We start from the raw sequence: 12,230 nt of genomic DNA on the forward strand, positions 1-12,230 counted from the left end.
CTCCCCTGGTGACATTTTACTCTTCCACAACAACAAGATGGAGGAGAATCCCCCACTGCCCGCAAGCCCCTTCTCGATCTTGTGATGCCGATGTCAATTCGCTTACATCCATCCATTTTCTGAGCCGCTTATCCTCACAAGGGTCGCGGGAGTGCTGGAGCCTAAATTGGCTTACATTAAACATTAAAAAATAAAATAAAATAGTGTGTCCGAGTTACACGAAATTCAGCACACATTCAATAAAACGGGCTGCATGGAAATCCATATGGTTCATACGTGAATTTTGAAAGCTCAAATTTGTTTCTGATGTTGACAAAATGTCCACTCAGTACTACATGGTCTTCTTTTTTATTATTATTATTTTATTTATTTTTTTGTCCTGTTCGGCTGTTGGGTCAGGCAGAATGGAAGATATGTCTCCCTTTTATGCCAGAACAGTTTTACTGTGTAACAGTGGAGTTTTTAAGCTTAATTTTCTTTGATGTTTCCGAAAATGGCAAAGTTGGTTCCATTTGTGACTAAATTGTCGTTGATATTTACAAATACAAATTTTGGGGCCAATTTCAAGGGTGGCACTTTAATTACCATTATCTTAAGAGCAAGCTAAACCGTGCACATACACATGTTCTTTAAGCGCGTTGATGCTAATGTCTCATTTGGATAATGAGGGCTGATCTTGGCTGAGGCAGGCCCTCCTGCAGCGAGGACGCGTCGCTCCGCCGCTGGCCCGTGGGCTCCTAACCCGTTTGTGCAACCTACAGCGTCGGTCGAAGAGCATTTCGGCGCGCAACAAGGCAGAGACGAGTCAACCAGCCCGGCAGCGTGCGCCCTACGCTCCACAGTGGTGTGTAATCATACGCAACGTCGGTCCCCCAACCTTTTTTGCACGATGGGATTGGTTTCTTAAAAGGCGATATTTTGACAGGCTGCAATAAAGGCAAAATTTTCCTTGATGCTTACGAAAATGAACACCTTTTTAGACTCAAAATGGTTTTGATATTTATGAAAATGTGTTACGGTAAACTTCAAAATGACATTTTCTATTTTTACGTTAGGTTCATTTCAGTGCTAGCACAGTAAGAAAAACTTGACTCGACATTGTAGAACCATTGGTTTAATGTGGATGTTCTCAGAAAAGTTAATCCGCGGTCTATTTTTCATCAAAATATATGTATATTTTGTATTTTTGTCAATGTCTTCCATCGCAATGTGGGAATCTATATGGACGCATTGGATTATTCACCCATCCTCCAAAAAGTAAGGCATACACTTTCGTTGAGTTTGTTAAGTAAGTGAAGTTTCTTTTGGCCTTCAATCCTTTCCAGTATCCACTTTCATCATATGCCTGAGCCATCTCATTTTACCCTTTTTTCCTGCTGCAGAGTTGTATCCATGAGCACGTTAACTTTCCTCCTGTTCTAGATGGATCCGGTTTAACAAAAAGCTTTGTGCACCTCGACTTGGATAAAAAAGAAGCTTCAGATAGAAAAATCTCCGGAAGGTTCGCCTGCTGGATGAATCTTAACTTATCCGATATCATCTCCCACAGTTGATCCCAATAATACAGGGATATCAAACTTGTTTTCGTCACGGCCCACATCGTAGTTATGATTGCCGTCAGTGGGCCGGTTATAACAGTGAAACCACAAAAATGTATGATTGCTTTGGGTGCAACGGAACACCAAAACCATGGTTTGGTACGTACCTTAGTTTTAAGTTCATGGTTCGGTCGACATTCGGTTCAGTAAGTGAACAAAAACTGCTTATTTGTTAACTGGGACATACTGTACGTTCGCCTGATGCCGTTTCAAGTTAAGTGTTCTTCCACATATTCACTACTCGGGCATTCACCTATTCTCAGATTTCTTTTTTTTAATTTCCTGAAGATTTGCTGTTTTTGTGCTCAGGCCAAAGATTTGTCCAATATTAAAACACTGCTTTGGCACCATCTTGTAGCATATTGGTGCAAAGGAACTATGTTGAGGTGAATTGAAGAAATTCATGGAGTGCCTTGCTGCCATCTTGTGGCTGCGATTGGCCAATTATAAACCTATTAGCAGTTATACTTATAGTCCCTTACCTAATTCCGGATGTGGGAACCCTAATAATCACCACATCATATTACATAATTGCTGCATTTTCATGGGTAGTTTTGAATGTAAGTCAAGGAAAAATTGTGCAAGCTTTCAGGCCGCAAAAAAACACCTATGTGATGAAATGTCTTTGTGCGGTGTAGTTTTCCCGAGGGTCAAGTCACGATGAGGGAAAAGAAATGTTCCCACAGTTGTCAGTACAGTGAAAACAAAAGACAATAACTACAATAGAGCGGCCGATTATGGCGTAATTGCGAGGCCTTTTCGGACAGAGAGGCCATTCATCACCACTTATTATGCTGGGAAGAAAATGAAGACGGCAGCATCAATTTGTCCGGTGTGCAAAAACAGAGCATGCTTGTTTCGGAAGGTGATTAGCGTAATGAAAGGGCCGATTTCCTTCTCTTAAACGGCCACAGGCGGCGCGGCGGTGGACGAGTGGTTTGCACTGCGGCCTTTCAACAATAAGTGGTCAATATGGCTTTTCTGTGTGGAGTTTGTATGTGAAGTTCATTTCACTCAGTTGTCTCCGTTTACAAAAACACAAATGTTTGGTTAGTTTGAAGTCTCTACATTGTCTTTGATGTGTATGAAAATGCATATAATGTTCATTGGAGACTCTAAATTACCTTTTGATCTTTCCAAAATTTAGGTTTGTTGAGGACTCTGAATTGTCTTTGGTGTTTACAAAACAACATTAGGTTCACTGACTATCAATAACTTTTGATGTTTACGAAAATGTACGTTAGGTTTGTTGAAGACTCAATTTTGATGATTATACTGTATAAACATAACATACGCTAGGTTTGTTGAAGACTTGCTTTTGGTGTTTAAGAAAATATATACAGTATGAGGGTCATTGAAGACTACGTGGTCTTTCATGTTTACACAAATGTACATTTGATTAACTAAGAATGAGTCTTTGATGTTTAAAAAAATATATGTTAGCTTCATTGAAGACTTATCTTTGCCGGTAAATGCAAATGTACACTAGGTTCACTGAAGACTGTATTGTCTTGAGTATTTTAGATTTTTTGATCTTTTTTGATGTTCACAAAAACAAGCATGTTAGATTAATTGACGAGTAAACAGTCATCAATGTCCAAAGTTTATAAAACTACGGGTGTTCAGTTGGTTGAAGACTATATTGTCATTGATGCTTACAAAAAATATATGGAGGGTTCAACGTAAGCATCTCTATCGCTGCTATAAGGAAACTGGGAAGAAATAAATATCGAATTCTGCATTGTTAGCAGGAACTCTGACTTTGAATGTCATTCCATTGCATTTTTCTTGAAATTTCTTATTTCTCAGTTCTTGGAATATACTGTAGCATGTGTCCGCTCCGTGATTGACAGGTATGGCAGACTTCATCCTCTCTATGACTGTGACCAGGATAAGCGGGAAAATAAAACGATGGGTAGATTGATGGAAGTTAGCCATAACTATTCCACGCTGTTGTCAAGATGATGCACACATAGTATTCCCAGGAAAATCCATGGATGAATTTGGTTGATAAAAGGTAAGTAACGTCACTAGTCGGTTGTGGGCACAATTTAATTTCAGTCGCCATAGGTTGCTGCCAAGATAGGCTGTATGAGAAGTCAGCACATCCTCACAACTTTGGTATGACCTATGGGGATTTGGTCAATCTGATTCTAGATTTGACTTGAAACTATGAAGGCATAACGGCAGAATTCAGTTAACCCATGCAATACCCTTCGCTAACTAGCTAATTAATCGATTGGAAAACTTGTCCGTTTTGGCCCCAAAGAAGTGGGAGTTGTATTGGGATTTCTTTTACATAAAAACAGGTCCGAATGTGGTATGTGCGGTCAGACTTTGTCTGATCAAACGAAAAATTCCAAAGCAAAATTACAATCTCCCCGTACTTATTTCCAAACCAGATAGAAGGGCCCGACCGATATATCGTTCACCAATATTTGCCCTTTTCAAAATAATTATAATCAGCCATAGTTTTGCTGATTAAACGCCGATATATTTTTACTTTCTCATGAAACAGTAAATGCTGATCAGTATTTTAGTCACTCAGAATTATGTCCTTGTGCTGCGTGTCACTAAATAGAGCTCCCAGTTATCGCGTGGACATGCGCAAACACGGCCCTAATTTTAAAAATCAATGGCAGATTACCGGGTTTCTTTAGTGCAGCAGAAGTATGCATAGTATGCATAATAATGCTTTAATGGCAGGATCTTCTGCTACTCAACATCAGCAACAAGTGGAAATGGAGAACCGTATATTACATATGTTCTTAAACCTGCTCAAACTAGCTGATTAATCAGATGGCAAATTTTTCAGCTTCTCCTCTGTAGAGTTGGAAGCTAGACGGGAATAGGCCATTTGCTTTGGTAAAGCCAGGCCTGTTTTTCTTCTGTTTCTCCATCTTATGGGAGGAGTGATTAAAAGACGAGGGTGCTTCATTAGATTGCAACAAGCGACACGCGTCCTTGGAGGAAGCGCTCCCAGCCCATGTGACTCGTGGCGGTTTGACGCCCTCCTTCCAAAACTAATTGAAACAAGGCGCTCCTTGGCCGCTGCTATCTGCTGAGCGCTGACAAATGGCAGCGCGAAGAGCGAGGAGCTTGATTAAAATGTGCCTCTCTTAAGTGCTCCATCAGTGTTGCTTCCCGGCGCAGAGAAAACAGATTCCCTCGGATACACAACAGCATGTCTCGGACGTTTTATCTCTGTGAAAACTGGAAGCAGAGATGTTTTTCCTGGCAGGCGTATATTGCTGTGTCAGTCCACCCTCATGCATAATGCCATTGTACGTGGCGCATTCAGTTAACGTCCCAATGTTGAAAGACGCCACACATCTTATATTTTTCGTCAGCGCCTCGGATAGAGTTTGGAGCCGGCTGGAAAAGGCCAAGCCATGAATGAGTTATTGACTAAATATGAAATGATTACATCTCTGCCCTTTAAAGCAGCCCGATGGTGTGGTTGTACTTGTAAAATAGACGATTGGAAATCAAATGTAAAAGCAGGTAAATAAACTTGTCTGGGAGGCAAGAAACAAGAATTCACTGGAAGCTAATCCCAAAAAAACAAGTTACTGGACCACTGTTACTGTTTTCAAGACCGCAACATCACATTGCTCTGGACATTCGCGGTAAGTCAGCGCTCAGCTTGCTCCTAGCATTAAAATCAAACGTACAGCCAGTGAACTAACCGGTCAGGCACGCAAGAAACAAGAATTCACCAGAAACTAATGCCAAAAGCCAAGTTACAGGATGACAAAGGAAGTCAAAAGAGTCTTTGCAGCTAATCACACAGCTAAGTGCTAGCAGTACATATTGTTAATGTTAATCCCTTTGCGAGCTACATATTCCCACTATCTGCTCATATTTGAGTGAATCAAGCTGTTAGCATTTTAGAGAGTGAAATCAAATTTTTAGAGAGTGAAATTAAATTGGGCGGCACGGTGGCCGACTGGTTAGAGCGTCAGCCTCACAGTTCTGAGGACCCGGGTTCAATCCCCGGCCCCGCCTGTGTGGAGTTTGCATGTTCTCCCCTTGCCTGTGTGGGTTTTCTCCGGGCACTCCGGTTTCCTCCCACATCCCAAAAACATGCATTAATTGGAGACTCTAAATTGCCCATAGGCGTGAATGTGAGTGCGAATGGTTGTTTGTTTGTATGTGCCCTGCGATTGGCTGGCAACCAGTTCAGGGTGTACCCCGCCTCCTGCCCGATGACAGCTGGGATAGGCTCCAGCACGCCCGCGACCCTAGTGAGGAGAAGTGGCTCAGAAAATGGATGCATGGATGGAAATCAAATTGTTTTGAACTAATGCTACCTGCTAGCAACTATACACTGTAAACTGCCGGTATGTTAGCTCTAAGCTTGTTCCTAAAATTAGCATTTTGTCGCTCTTTCTTTCAGTCAGTAGGGCTCTACACATTAGCTAACATCCAATGAAAAGCCCGTATTGCCCGTTTTTATCGGATACACTTTAAAATAGTCGACTAGAATTCAAACAGGTAAACAGGTAAAAAAAAAAACAAAAAAAAAACAGGAGGTAAAAAATTCACTTGGAAGGTGACAAAAACGTAGTCGCTAGCTCTGCGTATCATGAGCAATGTTAATCACTTTGTAAAATAGGTCATTTAGATATTTGGATTAAGTATTCAAAGAAAAAAACATTCCCTAGATATATTGGTGCTCACATAGTAGTTATATTTAATTAGTGATAAGAATATGACTGGGTCCTTAGGAAAACAAAATTCTGTTGGACCCAAAGAGTTGACAACCCGTGACCTTGACACCATGACTGTGTCATGTATAAGATGCTTTTACGAAAGCGCTCAAGAGAACCACCAAGGAAATGGAATTCAACACTATGAAGACAAGTCCTGACCTGCATGGGACCAGGTTACAGTTTCATTTCCTTGCCATGTAGCACCTGAAAGCGAGGGGCGCGAGGGCAGGTTCCGACACACTCCCGCATTCCTCGCCACATCAAACGGCAACCAACCCTGTGTTTGATAGTCATCTGTTGCCCTGCAATTTGACAGGCCGTCATCTCGGAACTCCCAGCTGCTGTGTTGGGACAGACTGAGAGCTGTTAACGCAAACGTCTGAAAAACACAGTATCAACCTTTAGGAATGTGCCCAAAACAGGACTTTGGTTGATCAAACGTTCATATACAGTAAACAATATAAAGATGTTAAATTATCTTTTAATCCACACAACTTTAGTTTTGAGCGTTGAAATTTGTACCTACCAAATTTGGTCAGTTAAATGTTTGTAATTTCCCCAGGCAGGTGTTCATTTTGCCCAACTCGTGTGCTCCCTTGATAGGCAGCCCAAGAAATCCAAGTTCGTACAGAAATAGCTGTGAAGCTGCAAAGATTTGGTTTTATTGCTGAGCATTAATCGATCAAACGTTTGGAAATTCCCCAGCGAGCTGTGTGTACAAATTAATTTTAGCCCAACTAGTTTGCTGCCGAGACAGGCTGCAGGGTGAATTGAAGTTAGCACCACAACAGCTCTATCGTCACACAAATTTGGTATCGATCGATCGAGCAAACTTTTATCATTTCACCAACAACCTGGGGGCACAAGTAAATTCTGCCCTTAGTAGTTGATAACCTAGATAGGCTACAGCTCCATTGTTCTGCATCTACTCATACTAGAACTCTGTGTGAGCTGCAAAACAATGCGGGAAAACCAGCCTGTATTCAAATGGGGTATGCAAACATCAAGCAGCTGAATATGTTTAAATGAAGTATCCGCTCTCTAGAGTCACTCAACACAAAGACACAGATGCCGGCAAAAGAACAAAGGCTGCTCATTTACAATAAATATAGAAAATTACTTCAGTGTCTTTCCCTTTTTGTCTTTGCGAGGTATTGTGTCGCATTAATGGGCCCTTGGTGAGAGCTGATTGCTTCCTTGCTTTCCTGTCTGGTGACTAACGGCCGCCTCTCACACCTGAATGATCACACAATATACCACCATCACCCCTATCAGGAAAGAATAGCAAAAAAAAAAAAAAGAAAAAAAAGACACTGTATGTCAGCTGTTCCCAGAGACGGGATGTGAGTCAGCAGGAAGCACGGGTAGTCAGAACGCCACCACCCCCGCCTAGAAGGAACGCAAAATAAAACATACATTGAAGTGTGATGTTCCACCGCCCACCGTACGGTGGATGAATCCTCCATCCCGTCAATAAACCCGCTACCTGTTTTCTTGATGTTATTCTAGGTAGCACGCCGTTGCATTTCGCAACCTCAGTTCATATAACGCAACCAGATAGCATTTGGATACAGTTAGCAACTTCCGTGGCTTAGTAAGTGCTAAGCTAGTACTTAGCAACCGCCACGTTCCTACTCATTCACTCACTCACACACTCAACAGCTAGCTGTTGGCAACAGCATAGCATTGGAGACGGCTCATAGCTTTGTTAGTAGCTTTTTCGCTGTTGTTAGTTATGAAGCCATGCCAGGCAGAGCGAAAAGAGCGAGGTAGAGCCGTGGGACATCCGCCTACCTGTGATGTTGACGTCCACGATCCCGGTGCGCGTGCCGATGCCGTTGGTGGCGTCACACACGTACGTGCCGGCCAGGTCGTAGGTGACGGGGCCTTTGAAGAACAGGCTGTTGTTCTTGATCTCAACATTGCTTGGCAGCGAGCCATTCAGACTGCAAGGTACGGAAGGAAAAAGTGTCAGGTCGGTCGGCAGAAAAATGGGGGAAAATAATGAAACACATATACATGTATAATATTAGACGATGCATGGATCGCAACCATCATCTATCGCTCTAAATTACAAGGTAATCCCAGCACGACCCAACAGGAAAACTGCAGCCCAAATGTAGGAAATATATATGAAATATAAAAAGAAAAGAGAAAATCTAAATTAAATCTAGAAGTGAAAAAGGGAATACTAAAGGATTACAATGAATATGAACCATTTCTAAAAAACATCTAAAATAAAAAAATAAAATAAAATACATAAAATATATAGCGTGGGCCAAACATAGGCTTAGTAATACTGGTTCAGAATTATGATTTGGATAATTACGTCGACCTCCCAACCCAACTGAACGTAAATACACACACTTAAGTCATTCACTGCCAACCCTCACAGTTACAATGCATATTTGGCATATGGGAAGTATATATACATTTCAATTAGTTTTTATTTTTTTTACTTATCTTAATTCAAATGTTAGGCTTGTAATTCTTTTGGTTTTTATTCATTCCTATTTTATTTATTGTTTTTTCTATCATTTGAATGTAATGTAATTTTTTACTTAATGCCTTTTTTTTTTAAATACATTTAGCTTCCAACTGTAACTCATTTGTATAACTGCATTTTAATAATAATAATAATAATAATAATACATTAACATATTATATATTACAATACAAATATAAATTAAAATCCATCAATACATCAAAAGGTTGGAAAGGGGAAAAAAAAGAGCATTCAGGAGGCAGAAAATGGGGTAAAATAAGCGTGCAAGTGTATGCAGGTGATGTATCTCAACCGTAATCCATCAAACTAAATTAGGAGGGACCAGGTCCCAACAGGTAAATTGCAGCCCGAGGAGGGATGTTAAAAAGGTATGCATGTCGGGGGGGGGGGGTTAGCTTTTGTTTTTAGGGGGGGGGTGTCCTTAGTCCCCCAAGACGACCAACTGCTTGAATGATAAAGTGTGAATGAGAGGTCGCCTCAGGTGTTTGCCGTCACGCTGACGCTTCCGCTTGCCTGCGTTTGATCAGGTCATGCATTGGGTTGCATCTATTCTTTTATCTTTTATAATGGGGTGGGGTGGGGGCAGTGGGGGGCGTTGTGAAAGGTATTGACTTACAACGATAAATTGCCCATTTTCTGTGTTGGCCTCGTTGCCTATGAATAGAGGAGAGTGTCGGACCTCAGCACAAAAAATAGACGCAAGGCTTTGTTGGCTTGACGGATTGCGTTATTGTTTCAACATTTTGAATGTGAACAGTTGTGAACTTCCTTTTACATCTGTATGAGTGTCTCATTGTTTTGATGTTTTAATATGAACAGGGATTAACTTCTTTTTACACTTGTATGATGAGTGTGCTCTTATTTTGAGATTTTAATATTAGCTGGTTAATTTTAACACTCGTGTGAGTAATTGTTTTGATGTTTGATATTAACAGTTAACTTCTTTTCACACTTGTACAAGCACGTTATTGTTTTGACGTTTGACAGTGGTTAACCTCTGTTTACACTAGTGAGTTATTGTTTTGACATTTTTAATATTATCAGGAGTTAGCTTCTTTTTACACTTGTACTACTGTTAATTTTTGGGGGGAAGTTTTCATTATTAGTAATGCTTAATGTCTAGAAGAAGAATATAATAATACATTTTATTTGTCGAGCACAAAAAAAACGTAACAGGAAAAAAATCGAGTTAAACAAACATTCATGAAAATAAAAATATAAAAAATTAGAGAAAAAAATAAATGAGTAAGAAGGGGAGTGACAAAATGTCGATGTGATGAAAGTGGAGCGGAAAAGGTGGGCTTTGAGGAGCGATTTAAACGACGGGAGGTTGGCGCAGTCTCGTATGTGTTGCCGTGGAAGATGATAAAAAGTGAGGGGACGGTGAGCGAGTGGAGTTGGCAATGGAGAAGTGGAAGTCATTGGCTGTGTGAGTAAGATAATTTGGACCTACTTTAATTTGGTTTGATGCCCGTACTGTATTCCTGTTTTGTCAAAGTAAGGTTACAAAAAAACATACATTTTGTGAGGTGAGGCATTTGATGCATGGCGGCAGTTTCCTCCTGAAACAGAGGCTTTGCATTTAAATCCATTCCTTTATATAAAAAAAAAAAAAAAAAAAAAAAAAAAAAACAGAAATATGATGTTCTGCTGATGGCCTATGAATGTCACTCGGCTCTGCTCTGCTACATGCTAACTGCATGTGTGTGTGTTTTGTTGAGAGTGACGCAACCCCCGGACCAGCTTGTTCCGGATGCTTCCGTCACAGCCTTGCGCTGACCTCCACCGTCGAGCCCAGGGGAGCCTTCACAACAAATCTGGCGTCTCGCTTTCAGCACGGCAATGGCCGTCCCCTCCGATCTGTCAGCGCCGCGCCCTCGTCTTCCTAGATCACATCTCTCCTCTCTGCAGCCTTTATCTCCCCCCCGCATCATCCTTTTAGTTCTTCATCTAAGCTTCTCTTACTGAAAACTATATATATATATATATATATATATATATATATATATATATATATAGATATATATAGATATATATAGATATATATAGATATATTTATATATGCATGCATAAAGGCGCCTCATTAGATGCTAACTGGAAGGAGGCTTGTGGCGTGGCTACAATGATCTATTAATCCACGTCCACTCTGCTGGCGTGACTTATTCCTTCACCTTGCCTCTGCTGAGCAATTACCGCATAAATTGCCACATTTATCTTTGTGCACTTGTGTTCGACGCTCGCATTTAAAAAAAAAATAAAAAAAAAAAAAAAAAAAAAAAAGGCCCCAAAGTGTCCACGTAACAGACTTTACGATAGGGTCGAGAACACAAATTAATGCATCATTTAAAGACATCGTGTAAAACATTTTCTCGCTTTCTTAACTCCGGCTACCTTGCCATAAATTAGCATAATAACTGTAGCATGTTAATATTTAATTAAATGTTATTATTAATACTGTAATTCAGATTTTTGTCATTCAAATCTCACTCATTCTCAACTCAGGTTGCTATCTTGCCATATGTTAGTGTAGCAGCTGCTAGCATCTTAGCATTTTCTCAGTTCTCATTAGAAGTAGCATCTGAATTTGCCCTTTAACAATTCAAGTTATTACAGTATAATGGCACTGTACTCTTACTCTGTTTTTTGTTTTCTTTTCTTAAGTTTCACATTATCAACCCAGGTTACAATCTTGCTACATGTTAGTATAGCAAGTGCAAACATTTTAGCATCTTATCTCTGCTCTATTTCATCAATTTTCCTAAAATTAGTACTGTAATTCATTCTTCCATCCATCCATTTTCAATAGAGATTGCACTCATTTGGGTTGGGGATGAATTGGAGCCTATCCTAGCTGACGTTTGTGGAAAGGAGCAGGGTACCAAGTGAATTGGTTGCCAGTCAATTGCAGGGCACAGTTAGAAAAACATTACATTCACACCTATGGACAATTTATAGACTTGAACGAGCCTAACATGCATGTTTCTAGAACGTAGAAAGGAAGCCGGAGAAGAAAACACATGCAACGCACAGGGAGAACATGCAAACTCCACACAGGAGGGCCAAGATTGGAACCCTAAACCTCGGCAGACCTGCGATCTAACCACTGCGCTACCCGCTATGCTTATCACTTAAAATCATGTCATTATCCCTTAATGTCATTCAAAGTCAGTAAGGTTCTCGCCAAAAATCAATCCTGATTGTTTGACAGCTCCTCCATTAACTTCATCCATTATTACTACTACCTCCACGTCACCAAACTTCAAAGCCAGACCCCAAATAAAATCTGTTTGGCATCATTACCCTAATAGAGCCACTGTGCTCCGCCTCGGGTCGGCTTCTTATCTCCATCACATCAAACGAACAACCAGAGATAAGGAGCACGGCAAGAACAGTGGAGATATCCTTGCTGTG

At 40.6% G+C, this 12,230-nt stretch overlaps 1 protein-coding gene across 6 annotated transcripts in view; it reads right to left on the minus strand.

Annotated features, from left to right (window-relative positions):
* Positions 1–12,230, minus strand: part of nectin1b (nectin cell adhesion molecule 1b) — a 195,858-nt gene that overhangs the window by 100,097 nt on the left and 83,531 nt on the right. For all 6 annotated transcript variants that reach the window (XM_061682730.1, XM_061682731.1, XM_061682729.1 and 3 more), the window contains one exon: positions 8,108–8,259. In XM_061682730.1, the coding sequence (XP_061538714.1) occupies positions 8,108–8,259 (152 nt within the window). The remainder of the gene's footprint in view (positions 1–8,107; positions 8,260–12,230) is intronic.

The sequence above is a fragment of the Phycodurus eques genome, chromosome 7 (assembly GCF_024500275.1).
Source record: "Phycodurus eques isolate BA_2022a chromosome 7, UOR_Pequ_1.1, whole genome shotgun sequence".
In the NCBI taxonomy this organism is placed as follows: Eukaryota; Metazoa; Chordata; class Actinopteri; order Syngnathiformes; family Syngnathidae; genus Phycodurus; species Phycodurus eques.